The 15,144-nt window shown below is 50.8% G+C and overlaps 2 protein-coding genes across 2 annotated transcripts in view; both read left to right on the forward strand.

Moving 5' to 3' along the window:
- Positions 1 to 677: 677 nt before the first annotated feature.
- Positions 678 to 3,099, forward strand: LOC311361252 (somatostatin receptor type 5; the record flags this gene model as incomplete). The annotated part of the gene is made up of 2 exons (XM_084481437.1): positions 678 to 1,084; positions 2,301 to 3,099. The coding sequence occupies 2 exons, from the start codon at positions 678 to 680 to the stop codon at positions 3,097 to 3,099; spliced, it is 1,206 nt and encodes a 401-aa protein (XP_084337563.1).
- A 3,868-nt stretch (positions 3,100 to 6,967) lies between these two features.
- rem2 (RAS (RAD and GEM)-like GTP binding 2) overlaps positions 6,968 to 15,144 on the forward strand; it is a gene marked incomplete at both ends in the record, with an annotated part of 26,670 nt that continues 18,493 nt past the window's right edge. The window contains 3 exons of the mRNA XM_084481438.1: positions 6,968 to 6,979; positions 8,936 to 9,284; positions 11,607 to 11,680. Coding sequence (XP_084337564.1) covers positions 6,968 to 6,979; positions 8,936 to 9,284; positions 11,607 to 11,680 — 435 coding nt within the window. The remainder of the gene's footprint in view (positions 6,980 to 8,935; positions 9,285 to 11,606; positions 11,681 to 15,144) is intronic.

Consider the following 15,144-nt stretch of genomic DNA (forward strand, 5'->3'; position numbering starts at 1 on the left):
TACCTAAACCAAGTCTTTCTTAGCTATAGACCTACCTAAACCAAGTCTTTCTTAGCTATAGACCTACCTAAACCAAGTCTTTCTTAGCTATAGACCTACCTAAACCAAGTCTTTCTTAGCTACAGACCTACCTAAACCAAGTCTTTCTTAGCTATAGACCTACCTAAACCAAGTCTTTCTTAGCTATAGACCTACCTAAACCAAGTCTTTCTTAGCTACAGACCTACCTAAACCAAGTCTTTCTTAGCTATAGACCTACCTAAACCAAGTCTTTCTTAGCTACAGACCTACCTAAACCAAGTCTTTCTTAGCTATAGACCTACCTAAACCAAGTCTTTCTTAGCTATAGACCTACCTAAACCAAGTCTTTCTTAGCTATAGACCTACCTAAACCAAGTCTTTCTTAGCTATAGACCTACCTAAACCAAGTCTTTCTTAGCTACAGACCTACCTAAACCAAGTCTTTCTTAGCTATAGACCTACCTAAACCAAGTCTTTCTTAGCTATAGACCTACCTAAACCAAGTCTTTCTTAGCAATAGACCTAGCCAAATCAAGACTCCCACAGCCATAGACCTAGCTCAACCCAAGTTTGGCCAAGCTTTCATAATTAAGTACCAGATCTACACTCAACCTGATCACCTTCCCACCTACCCGCGCCTACGTCCAAACCCAGAAATGCCCGCCATCGTCAACCTGCTGTTCAACACCATCTCCACCAACACCACCATCGCCTTCACCCTGGTGCTGCCCCTGGTCAGCGTGCTGTCCCTGCTGGTGGGCGTCGGGGGTCACACGCTCCTGTGGCTGGTGCTGATGAGGAACCCGCGGCGGCGCTCCAAGCCCAGCTCGGTGCTGCTGCTGAACCTGAGCCTGGCGGACCTGGGCGCGCTGCTCACGCTGCCCTGCGTCATCCTCAGCGCCAGCTCCCAGGACTGGCAGCTGGGGGGCACCACCTGCGTGCTGCTGGGCTTCATGACCTCGCTGACGGCCGGCGTGGACATCTTCAGCCTGGCCGCGCTGGCGGTGCTGCGGCATCGCATCGTGGCGCTGCCCACCCGGGCGCCCACCACGCCCACGCACGTGTGAGTATGACGGATGAGGCCCGTTGCCGCGTGCGACCCGGTGTTGGAGGATAGCGAGAGAGTGCCGAGGAGGAGTCTCAGAGTGGGTTGTGAATGCAAGGTCACCAGGCGTGTATTTTAAGCACCAGATGTGATCTTTGATAGAGGATTAGAATCCATTTTAAAACCCATTGGTGACGTCACAAGCGGGAGTGTGGTGAAATGGGTGCCCTTTACAAAATAGGGGTGGTTTATTTTTGTCTACATTTTGATAATAAACCTCATGTTTTATTTATCAAATTCTAGTTTCAATGAACTGACGAAACGTCTGATGGTTTAGCAGTGGCGTGTGAGGAAATAGAAGCTAGGTGTGGGGTTCTCTATATCAAGGGAGAAACTGTGATGACACCTCGCAAACTCGCTACGGCAAAAAATGATCCTTAAGAACAGCTTTGTTTCGAAAAAAAAAAAACCTCCGTTAAAATCTCAGACTGATAAATGATCTTTGGTTGAGTGGGGGATCAAATTAAGGCAAAGCTGGCTCAAAAAGTTTACATTAGGCAGAAAGATGGTTCTTAATCTACAGTGATAATAAATGTATGTTAATAAATTAAGTTTAAGGTTGAATGGAGAATATAATTTAAAGTAGTGCAGCACTGCCGGAGCTGAAGTTGGCTATGAGATGTCTTGCTAAATACACCATAGCAAAAGGAAGAAAAGACCTAGGCAGCCTATTTACTATGTAGTATTGTCCCTAGGGGAGCAGCTGTACTAGCACTAGCCTAGCGTCCCACATTACTGTATGGCAGAGACTCAGGTGTGTGCAGTCACAGCATAGTTTATATATATACATAGAGCGACCTACTTCTGCTCCTCTTCATACCCGAGAGACCCGTCTTCATGACAAATAACCCTCTCTTTGGCCCTCTTTGTACATGCAATGCGACACTCTCTATTGATCCCTAAAAGAGAAACGAGATGCCACTGCATCCGTACGACTCAGACAGCATCAGGCATGACTGTTTGGGGACAAACAGACAGACACACACACACACACACACACACAGCTCAGTAATGAAAACGCATAATCTTATGAAACGAGGAAAGTTACTCGTAAAATGGTGCCTGTGAAGCACTCTGACACTGTAACTGGGAATAAGTTTCATTTAAGTTAACTCGAAAACATGGTCATCAAACTCATGCCCATTTGAAAATACTTTCCCGCTGATTCGGCCAGGGCGGTGACCATCGCGCTCATCTGGCTGGTGTCTGTCGCCATGGCGCTGCCGAAGGTCACCTACATCGAGTTCAGCGGCGGGTGCACGTGGTCGGTGGAGCGCGCCCAGTGGCTGGGCTTCCTGGTGCCGGCCTTCCTGGTGTACTACGTGGCGCCGCTGCTCTGCATCGCCGTCAACTGCACCTCCATCGTGCTGCGGCTGCACCGCTGCGCGGGGGGCCGGCCCTCCGCCGACCGCCGCAACAAGAAGGCCACGGCGCTGCTGGTGGCGTCCACGCTGGCCTTCGCCGTCAGCTGGCTGCCCTACTACGCCCTGGAGTTTGTCAACGTGGTGTCGCCGCATGTTTGCTCCGCCGCCTCGCCCAAAGACCCCTTCGTCCCCTCGGCGTGCGGACCCTCCAACATCACATCGTCGTCGTCGTCGTGGCCACAGTCGTCATCATGGCCGCCGTCGTCGACCTCACCGATTCCGGAACAGGAAACGGAGACGACGACGGTGTCCCTGCTGTGGGAGGTGGGGTCCCTGGCGGCGATTTTGTTGGTGTGTCTGGCGCCGTGCTGGAACCCGCCGCTCTACTTCCTGTTGTCGCGGCCGGCGGTGCGTGAGCTTCAAGGCCTGATGCCGCCGTGGTTGCGCGAGCGCTTCGAGGGCGACGGCAAAGCGGCGAGGAGATGGCGTGTGGCGCCCGCTAGCCCGCCGACGCTACAACCGGCGCCGCCGTCGCAGTCGCGGCCGCCACCAACACACACCCAGCCCCCGGCTCCGCGGACGCCGTTGGCTCACAGGTTGATCCAGTAAGATGGACCTCACGCACACAAAAACGTACACCGAATATAAAACCGATGACGGTAATCATACATCATTCTTTAATTGTATATTAAAGGCAACCAAAATGGCCTCCATGCAGTGACGGACTGGGAGCAAAAAACGGCCTGGGCATTTGCGCATTATAACCGGCCGCGGGTGTAATTGTTGACGGGGGGGGTGAGATAGATAATGCGGGGCCGCCGTCGCAACGGTGGGGCCGCGCGATCCCAACAAGCATGCCGCTCCGTGATTGGCCGGCCCGAACGGCCCACGAGAGGCCAAACGGCCCACGGGAGGCCAAACGGCCCACGGGAAGCCAAACGGCCCACGAGAAGCCGCGGCCCTTCTGGCATCTGCCCAAATGCCAGACCGTCCAGTCCGTCACTGCCTCCATGTGAACTGTTTGGCAAAAACCCATAGCTGTCCAGCCGCTAGCCTTTAGCGTTTATGAGACCGGACAGATTGGAGAGAAAAATATTCACATCCACAAAAGACTCTTTTACGATAAAGGACAGGGGGCTATAAACTGCCACGCATCAAGGGTAATAAAAGTGCGTCCAGGCTGATATCTGCGATCAGAACGCCGGAGTCACCCAGCAACTCTTATTTCTTCCTTTCGGGAGCCTTCTGGTGCCACTGGACGGACATAATAGGGAATTTATAGCAGCTCCTCACCATTAAGTTTGCGGAAGTGTCTTGGGCTGTCTGCAGGTGACCTGTCGGCATTCTTGAGCGAAGACGACCCTAACTCCCGGCAGCACATTGATGACCTTTGTCTCACTATAAGTGGCTCTCGATAAAAGGTTCTCTGGAGTGACTTGCCCACCAAAGACCCAGTAACTTTTAAGCTTGATTCACCCTTGATATAAAAACATAGATACATACATAAAGGGTTGACTCCAGGTTGGGTTCACCCACCTCCACCTGTTCCAAATCACAACCTTGAATAGTCTGACTGAAACTGTGTCCCCTGTTCGCTCCACAGCGCGGATCAGCGCGAGTGTTTATCCCCCAAGCATATTACCGTGCTATCCCAGAGGTCAGGGGTCCCATCCAATACCTCTCCTGCAACCTTATTACCAGCCATGCGATGAGAAAAAAACCAGGGGTCTTTTTCCTGTATTCTCTCTGCGTGTAACCTTGGAGTTGAGGCTTGCTTCCCGGACACATGACGTGAAGTGTTTATGGTAGCGTTGTGGCCCGCCACCGCGATGGAGTGCTCATTAGGGGAGGGGCTTTGACAGAAGGACTCTATCAATGGAACTGTCACCTCTGAAGCTCAGGACCCCCGTGTCCTAGGACGGTTTAGCCCCCCGGGGGGAACAGAGATTATGTCACTATGAGGGTTTCATGCCAGACATCGGGAGCGGGCTCTGTGCTTGTATGGCGAGGTGACTTTGACCTGAGAGTGTTTGTGTGTGTGTGTGTGTGTGTACAGCATATGAGGCCATTTGTCCTCGGCTATTCATATTGCATGACGGTTAATGCGGTAATTTATTTGTTGATTTCTCTGGGAGATTTGATGGTACTTAGTGAGCATGTGTACACTCACATGCGCACTCTCATTACGGGAGTGAATGTGCACATGTTGGGTAAGTATCTGTGTGTGTGTGTGTGTGCGTGTGTGTATCTGAATTACAATGATAATCTCATGACACAGACACACACACACACCATGTAAAATAACCCGATAATAGCAAGTGTGTTTGCCTCAGCGGCTAAGGTTGAGTGATGTGAATTGGTCGTAATTTGAGGATGCTCTCACATGCAAATGTCAAACGCTGCGTTTGGAACATTGGCGCCACGGAACATTGGCTAAGCTAATACATGCATAGCCAGAGAAGCGTGCGGGCCCTATTCGTGAAGGTCAGGTCACCCCCACTCCTGGGACCTGTGGCAAAGAGGATGATTGCATGCTACGTTAGCATAGGATGGTTAGCGTTCAACAGGGGTCCTGCAACATGTCAATCAATCGACCGACCCCGACTACGACGCTCAAGGACCCTGTTATTAGACGCCGGCGAAAGATCCATGGGGTGTTAACCTGAACCGCCATCGCCACGGCGACGTTTGACAGGACTCACAGGGCTGATTTTCGAATTCCCCTTGACCTTGTGCCCTTGTCATCCCCCCCCCCCCCCCCCCCACCCCCGGTTTCCACGGAGACACGGAGGCTGAGCTTTATTCTCGGGGACGGGCCAGGGTGAGTGGTGGGGAGCGTGGAGTGTGTGCGGTGTCGGGGGGTGATTACAGGCCGCCCGGCCATTGGCTCAGGTGCTAATGACACAGTTTAGCTCGCAGTCGTTTTTTTTTTCAGCGGTACGTGATCTCATCCACCCCCCCACCACCACCACCACACCCCCTACCAATCCCCCCCCCCCCCCCCCCCCGGCCACCCGCGAGGTACAGCCGCAAGGTTTCCTGACGAGCGTTAATTAAGTGTGCAGATTAGCAGGTAGATCCAGAGCCAGCAGGGCCCGGGGTAGGACGGTTAAGACGTTTCCCGTTCAGTGTGAGGTCGACAGGCTGGGTAATGCTGTCCACTGGCTGGACGGTTCCACAGCCATGCTAGTGGACTCACTAGACCCACGCCTGCGTTTAAGTGAGGCTCAATAAATGTGCTTATTGGTTTGGTGTTCAGCTATCTGTTATTGTTTGTAAGCGCGGACCACGTGATTATTGTAGTTGTTATTATGTTAATGTGTCTGAGAGTTCTGGTCCGGATTATTAGAGCAGGACCTTTAAAGCCTGTCCGTCTCTATTAATACCAACCCATCTGTTTAAAGGACTTTACTTGCAGGGCTGGGCTTGTATCTGTCACAACATATGGGATCTAATCACAATAAAAATGTTGTCTTTTCCTTGTCTTTAAATTGATGTGATGTTTGGTTCTTTTAATATTCAGACTCGTCCTCTACCTGTTACACAATATGCACAAAGAAACAATAATAATTATTAATAATATCACAATATTAAGGTATATCAACTAAAATTATCCTGGCTTGTATGTGTATCGCCACCGCCTATCTATTCCATTTACAGTAGCTTACAGTGTCCAACACAGAAAGTGGGACATACTCAACATTCAACACTAGGGCGCCCTCTAGCGAACACGTTACGCCGAACAGCGACAACATCGACTGCCTCTCTTAAATTAAATGGACTGGCAAAACACATCCGTTTTCAAAAATCGTACGGAATTCAAGGAAATTGGGCGTGTGTGACTTGCCTCACTAGTACTGGAGGACGTGTGTGCGCGGGGATGCAGCGTGAAGAGCTCGGATCAGACTTGACACATAATAAGCGCCATCTGACAAGCGGCAGATTCTTCTTCTCGTCCAAGGACGCGCCCCCGATGAACACCTTTACAGCGAGATCTACAGCGAGTCGTTGGGACAAAGAGACACACTAGTATCTAGAGTGGAGGGAGACACCAGGTGTCTTCAGAGGAAGGACGCGCGCGCTGTTATTTGGGCGTTGTGGGAGCGCGCGAGGGGTGTGCTACAGGCGTTATCCGGTGGGTGGGTGTTTTTTTACGCGCGGTTTTTACTACTGTTTTCCTCCAAATAACGGGGACGCAGGTGGAGAGGAGCCCACCTATTTCCGCGACGCTCTCAGGGCACAGAGAGATTTACGCCCCCCGAGCAACTGAAAAACACACTCACTCACACACACACACACACACACACACACACACGCGCATACACAAACACAATGCCTTTTTGTATTCGGTGTGTTCCTTTTGTCCACTGAGTTGTGAATCCACAACGGGGGGGAACGGAGGACCGCGACGAGCACAGATGACATGAAAAGAGCAATTGTGGGCGCACTGGTTTTGTAAAGCGAACAACTGAGAACCATGACGGACCAGGTAGGTGGACAGGTCTTTTCACCTCCCCGTCCTCCTCCTCCTCCACCACTATTTAGCCCTCTCCCTCCGTGCGTGTTGTGTGTAAACTATCTCTCTCTGGTCTCTCCCGTTGCACGCCGTCCCATTAGGATAAGTGGACGGAAAAGCGCCAACATCTCCTGCTAAACCGCCACTTGTGTGGGTTGTGTGCGCGGGGAATCCCTTTAGAGTTTAACCTACTCTAGAATGCTGTTAGTGTTTCATCTCATTGTTTATTTGTTTAAAAAGTTCCTTAATGTAGTAGACGTTAAAGCGGACTATGGATATCTCCTACATTTCAGTATGCCTAGTTTTTGTTTTAATGTACAGTATTGTAACTGAATTGCATACCAGTAGTTCTGGTACATTTAGACTGGTATTGAGGCAACAACACCGTGTTTATGATTATCTTCTCTTTCCAACGAGACTACTATGCACAAGGAAGCAAGAATAATGAGGCTTTAACAATCTAAATAATACAACCAAACACTGCAGGTAGTTGTTTTGCACACCGTAGTGGGCCGTGCCGTTTGCCCCAGTTCCTCCCGAGACGGATTAACCCGTGACACCGCCTGTCAGGGTATCTCCTGTCTCGTCCCCGCGCCACTGCTGGGACAGTAATGGCCATGGATAATTGATAAGGCTCTTTCAATTAGCGTAAAAGCTCCCTGGTTGGGGTCCCTTTATTGCAGAGAGAGAGAGGGAGAGAGAGCGAGAGAGAGAGGGACTAACGATAGCTAGCTGCGATCAGTCACACACCTGCTCGTGTCCATGCTTGCGCCCGGCGCTGCTATACAGCTCGATTAATTGCTCCATGCATATTGATTAGGGGCTTTTCTGGCCGACCCGCAGGTACTCGAGGTGAACACACAAACACACAGAATAATCAAGTCGTTTATCACGACTTAAGTCTAACCTTACTGAAACTAGATAATTCAGACGTGTGTGTGTGTGTGTGTGTGTGTTGTGTGTGTGTGTGTGTGAGTGAGAGAGAGAGAGAGAGAGAGAGCGTGCGCGCGCGCGCGCGTGTATCCACGCTCCACAATCTGAAAGTCACACACCTGCTGTCCATGGTGGGCTGTTAAAGTGAGGACCTTTTTGTGTGCCCAGGAGGGTCAGCACTGGGGGTGTTTTTGACCTAGTTTTCCCGCTAATGCATTCTGCCGTCAACCATCCATCACTGGACAGTAGAATCCTCTGACCTGACCTCAGATTACCAACCCCCCAATGGCCAATACAGTCCTGAGCCCCCCCTCTCCCCTCTAGACTGTCCCTCTGCCCAGCCTGGTTTCCCTCCCTCCCTCCCTCCCTCTTCTCTTCATCATTCTGCTCTCTGCATCCTTTCATCTTGTCCCATCAGCCTCCCCGTCGCCCTCTCCCTCTTTTTTCCCTCCCCCCATCCTCTCCTTTTTATCATGAGCCAGCTATACCTTCTGTCCCGTTCTCCCTCCTCCTCCTCCTCCTCCTGTCTTTTTATCACCCACTCCCTTAAATAAAGGCCAAGAAACAGCCATGGTTGTGCACACACGTATGCACTCACACACATGCACTCACACACACGTATACACATCGCATGAACACACTCCCACACATTTAAAGGCACACGTCGTTAACCAGAGACTGACCAAACACACACACACACGCACACACACACACACACACACACACACACACACACACACACACACCACTTTACCCCCAAACGGGGACCTCCCAGACATGTTGGGACCGAGTTACAGGTACGTTAACTGCGTACTCCAATGTTTATCCTCCATTACAGCCGCTCGCTCACTCACCGCCACCACAACAACAACAACAACATCACAACAACACCATATGGTCCATACCCAGCTAGCCTCGTGGCTAGCTCGTGGCTAACCTGTCCCCTGTGTGTGTGTGTGTGTGTGTGTGTGTGTGTGTGTGTGTGTGTGTCTCCAGTACAGCATGTTTCTGAACACGGCCCCCCCGCTGCGCCGGGGCAGCACGCCGCTGCCCGTCAAGCACCAGCTGAGGCGGGAGGAGGCTGTGTCCGAGGACTGCGATTGGATCCCCGGTCTGGAGGTCCCGCCCTCCACGCTGCCCATAGGCGACGAGTCGGCCGGCGGCGGTGGTGGGGGGGGCCTGACGGTGGCCACGCCAACGTATGGCGGTCACCACGCCCACCACAGCGGGGCGCTGCGGATCGTGCTGCTGGGGCAGACCGGCGTGGGGAAGTCGTCGCTGGCCCTCTCCCTCGCCGGCCAATCGGATCGCTCGCTGTCCATTGACTCCGAGACACAAGCCTGCGGTAAGTGTGTGTGTGTGTGTTTATCTGAGTGTGTGTGTCTGAGTTCTTGTCTGAGTGTGTGTGGGTGTGTGTTTTTGTCTGAGTGTGTTTGTGTTTGTCCATTTATCTGAGTGTGTGTGTGTGTTTGTCTGAGTGTGTTTGTATTTGTCCATTTATCTGAGTGTGTGTGTTTTTGTCTGAGTGTGTGTGTGTTTGTGCGTTTATCTGAGTGCGTGTGTTTTTGTCTGAGTGTGTGTTTGTCTCTGAGTGTGTATGTGTGTGTGTGTGTGTGTTTGTCTGAGTGTGTGTGTGTGTGTGTGTGTGTGTGTGTGTGTTAGCGATGACAATGCTCATGCAACAGTGAGCTAGCTGCCCCCCCCCCCCCCCCCCCCTCCCCTCTCGCTGATATTCAGTGGATTCGATTTCCAGCCCCCTGCCTCTGTGGTTGCAAATGTTAATGGCCAATCAGTGATTAAGGTGAAAGGTCACAGTATTTGCATGGCACAATACCGCAGACTCCGTAGAGGATCTAATTATGTCAAAGTCAACAGGAAGCTCATTCCTGTCCGCTCAAGTCATTGATCATATTTAGTTAATGTCCCCGTTATGTTGTCAACATAACGTGTTGACAACACGTTATATTCAAGCAGGTGGGCGGGCTTAACTATCCATCCAATGATAGCACTGTGTGGGTGACGGTCTCCTCTAGCGGGAAGTGGGTGCACCCACATCCCAGGGGCTCAGATCACTTCCCCTTCCCCTGCCGGCCCGCCCTCATCTCCTGTTATTGCCTGGGAGTATGCCACATTAAAAGGAAGGGAGATAAGCTTATCTTGCCCAGTCCACGTTCCACATGTCCAATGAGCAATGCCCCTGGACGCTGTGATGGAACTCATGTATATTTCTAAGGCCCAGTCCCATTTCTCTCCCCTGAACAAGAACACTTGCTTTGAGTGCCCTTAGCTGCAAGTCAGCTACCGAGCTGGCTAGCATTCAAGGGTTGATTTTTAAGGGAAAAACAGCACTCCCCCTTGCTCCCTTAAGTATTGGGACAACCCACCCCTTCGCCGGAATGTGCAAAATCTAGGGTTAGGGCTCAAATCTAGAGGAAGGGGGAGAATTGGGACAGGGCCTTAGTCCCTTGGTGTTCTGCGGTCACTCGTAGGCGGGCAGGCTGCCTAAGACGACATGCTGCCTAGCCGCTGGGTTCTGGTGTTGTTTTGCCAGCACTTTAGGGGCTTTTACTTTAAAAGAACTCAGCACTAATCAGCTTCAAGGACTCCCTTCATGCCTTAATTCCTACACCTACTGTGATGCTGGGAACGACAAATCAATGCCATTGATTTTAGCCCAACCAACCTTTAAAAGAGACCAGCCTTCCTGGACCGCTGGCTGGGTGTTCCTCTGTTCTCGAGGCGGTTAAATCCAGACGGATTCCCCTTTAATAAGCCTTAATGGCTTCTCACTTCCACCTTGCTACTTATTTTCTGTCATCATTTGATTTGTTCAGCCAGCCAGCTAGTCAGTCAGTCAATCGGTCAGGCAGACAGGGACAAGTCAGTCAGTCAATCGATCAGTAAGCCAGCTGGTCAGCTAGTCAGTCGTCTAGCCATTCAGCTAGTTAGTCAGCCTGCCAGTCAACCAGGTAGTAACCCATCCAGTCATTCAGTCAGGTCGACAGCCACCCTGTCAGTCAATCAGTCAGTCAACCAGGTAGTAACCCAGCCAGCCATCCAGTCAGTCAGTCAGTCAGTCTGCCAGATGACCAGTCCCTCCTCTGTCGGTGTGGCTGCTCACGGCTCCTGCCAGCCTGTCAGCTGAGTAGTGGCTGAGTCCCAGCATGCAGTATTGATGAGGCTGCTGTCCTGACCACTTCATGCAACATGGATCAAGGGCAGCAGGCCCGCTTCAGGAAGCCCTGCGTCCAATCAAACCTGGAGGAATATCTCAGACGTGTACAGGAGTTTTCTGCCCCCCCGACCAGCCATCTATCACCCATTCACCCTATCACCCAGCCATCCATCTATCAGTCTGTCCATCCATCCCTCCCTCTATTTATCCGTGCCTCCATCCATCCATCCATCCATCCAGCATAGCTGTCTGGGAAAAAATACTTTTTATTGAATTCCATAATGTCCGTCCCCTGTGAAAGGCTGTGAAAAATAATAATAATATCATTAACATCCCAATTCATGTTCAATTATGTGGTTTTGCACAAAAAGGGCTGTATGAATAAAGTTTGATTGATAGACTCTTTGTCTGTGTGTGTGTGTGTGTGTGTGTGTGTGTGTGTGTGTGTGTGTGTGTGTGTGTGTGTGTGTGTGTGTGTGTGTGATGCCACAGGGGAGGGGTATGAGCGGTCGGTGACGGTGGACGATGAGGACAGCAAGCTCCTCATTTATGACAACTGGAAGCAGGTGAGCCCCAGACCTGCCCCTTGTCTCCATGACAACGTGCATGTCAACGCACTTGAATAAATAGGGAAAATGGGAAAATATATTCCATTGAGTCCTCCGCAAAACGGTCAGGTGCGGATGGACCGCCGGAGTTGCTGACTTAAGTGTGTGTGTATGTGTGTGCGTGTGGGCGAAAAAGGGAGAGAGAGAATGAATGAGTGCATTTGTGTGTGTGTGTGTGTGTGTGTGTGATAGAGAGAGAAAGAGTGTGAATGAGTGTGTGTGTGTGCAGAGAGAGATGGTTTCCATTTGTTTTGGTTTTGATTTTGCATTTTTTCATCGGTGCTGGGTAAATGCATGTGTGTATGTGTGTGAAGTGCATGTGTGCATTCGTTTTGTGTGTGTGTGGGAGCCCATACAGCCAGCCAATGGGCCAACAGCTGGGCTCCTTTATGAGCCTGGTTCAAGCTCCGCCACCCGGAACCAAGAGCATGTTTTGAGTTCAGGTCTTCATAAAGCAACTCCATTATACTCACTGATTATGGGCCAGGAAATGGGCCGTTTATAAAGGAAGTCTCACAGAGTGGGTTTGCGCAGCGCTCAACTGCGTCCCCGGGGCGGCTTGTCTACTGTAAAGGGACGCGGTCTAATGGACTTGTAGTCCCGTGAGCGTCTCGTCAGTTGTCCCATGCTTAAGTCACTCGAGATGTCCACTTGTCTGTTTGGATGGCACCTCAACTCCTTAAAGGTTGAATCATTCACAACTCCCAGGCCAAAAGAGAGACACACACACACACACACACACACACACACACACACACACACACACACACACACACACACACACACACACACACACATACATACACACACACACACACACACACTGCTTTCCATTAGACCTGCTTTCCCCTCCCTCCCACCTTCACGCCATCTCTCCCTCCAATCTCCCTTCCTCGCTTCCTCCACTCTCTCCCTCCACTCTCCCCCTCCTCTCTCCTCTCCACATGATGTTGACCTTGCCTCCGATAGCTGCCCCACTAACACATCCGTCTTACTTCCATTTCCCTCACATTTCACGATACCTGCTATCTGCTGTTACCCCTGGCCTCTCCTTTCAGCAGGGAGCTCTCTCTCTCTCTCTCTCTCTCTCTCTCTCTCTCTCTCTCTCTCTCTCTCTCTCTCTCTCTCTCTCTCTCTCTCTCTCTCTCACTAGCCCTGTGACTTAGTGGCATCACAGGTGGGAGTGTCCACCTAGATGTTTGATAGATAGACAATATTGGCTACAGTCCACTGCTTAGGGTGGTAGATTGATCTATCCAGCATACATCTAGGGGGACACGGGCAAAGGGAAGGGAAGATTTTTTAAACGGGATGTGAAACAGTGCGACTCATTCCCCCTCACACCTGGTGGTAAAATAGGGGCCCTTTAAAGAAATGAATAGATAATGCATGACACAAGTATATATATAGATACAGATTGATACATAGACATAAACAGACTCTCTGTGTCTGTCGCTCTGCGTCCCTCTCTTTTCTTTCCGTTTCTCTTTCTCGCTCTCTCTCTCCCCGTCTTTCTCTCTCGCTCTCTCTCTTTCTCTCTCTCTCCGTCTCTCTCTCTCTCCGTCTCTCTCTCTCCATCTCCTGCTGTCCCTTGGAATGGCTCTGTTCTGTGCTCTGCTAATCTTCGTGTAAATCCACAACATGTGTTGCAGTCTTAGCTCCAGCTGTGATGCTCTGCAGGGTCTTGGTGGGCACATTGCAGGCCGTCTCCAAATCCATCCACTTGATGTCAGAAGTGGATGGATTTTGAAAAGACTAATCAGCCCCCCACCTGGTGGTCTAGGATGTCTACTTCGGTCTGCACACACACACACACACACACACACACACACACACACACACACACACGTGTTTGTGTTGAGTTGGACACACGCCAAGTCCCACAATGGACTGGAAGGCAGCCCACTTGAGTATACCAAAGACACGCGCGCACACATACGTGCACACGCACACACGCACGCGCTTGTTCGACTCACACAAACGCACATAAAATTCTAAATTTGATGGTCGAAATGACCTTACAAAAAGTAAGATATTGACGGATGTCTATGCCCAAACATGCACACACATACACACACACACACACACACACAATTCTGTGATGGATGGCTACAATTACCTGAACATTTTGAAAACATATAGATTTAGGCCTCCACACACACACACAAAACAAACCCGCCTGCACACACACACACACACCGATGAATCACATTCTGTCTCCCATAAATATTGTCAGATGGTCCAAGCTGTTTCCCTCCCCACCCTGCTGCCAATATCACATGACCTGGCCTTGGATGGGCGAGCTGCCTTCCCCAGCGCTCTCTCTCTCTCTCTCTCTCTCTCTCTGTCTGTGCTCTCTCTGTACACGAACTCCTGCTCTCTCGCAGGGGGGGGCTTCTGGCCTTGTAGCGTAGCCGGCCCAGCCTCCCATACTGCCGTTGCCGTGGTAACTCACGCCAGGCATGTGCACTCAGTTGGACTCCTCTGCTTCTCGCGGCGGGAAAATCTGCATGGAGAAACCAATGCAAGCGTATGCACACACACACACACACACACACACACACAGACACACACACACACACACACACACACACACACACACACACACACACACATAGACATGCACACACATACTCACACAGACATGCACACAGACACACACATACTTACTCGGTACTCGCCCACAAATGCATACAGGCATGCATGCACAAAGCTACTCACACACACACTCACACACACACACACACACACACACACACACACACACACACACACAAAGAGGATTGTTGTGTAATTGGTCCGCCTAGCTAGCTGCAGCTAGCTAGCCTTAACTTAGCCCTTCCACCAAAAAGAAAACAAAGGTTACATGGGTCTAAAAACGCTGCTTTTGTGATCGGCCATTCTATGGTCCACCCTGGTGATTTCTGCCTCAATGCTTCCTCCAGATTAAACACGTAAGAGAATCCCATAGGACTGAGGAGAACAGAGTAGAGACACCATACAGTCCTTTAACACCCCTTCGGCGGCGGCCATCTTGGATCTATTTGTGGCAGTCTCACTTGTTCATTATTCACTCATCATCACCCCCAAGATAAACGCTAGCCCTGTTCCAAATGTTGTTTTGTTTACAGCACGACAGCAAATCCAGTGTTGTGGAGAGGTCTGCATGAATAGACATGGATGCGGATATACGGAGAACATAAAGACAGAGGGTCATGTGACAGGTTCATGTGATAACAGGCATTGTCTTTCTGTCTGTGATCATCATTGCTTAAAGTAGTAGTAGTTTGTGCTGGTTCCTGTGTGGATGGTGGCTGGTGTGTGTGTGTGTGTGTGTGTGTGTGTGTGTGTGTGTGTGTGTGTGTGTGTGTGTGTGTGTGTGTGTGTGTGTGTGTGTGTGTGTGTGTGTGTGTGTGTGTGTG

This window comes from Micromesistius poutassou, assembly GCF_964030765.1.
Source record: "Micromesistius poutassou genome assembly, chromosome: 16".
Taxonomy (NCBI): Eukaryota; Metazoa; Chordata; class Actinopteri; order Gadiformes; family Gadidae; genus Micromesistius; species Micromesistius poutassou.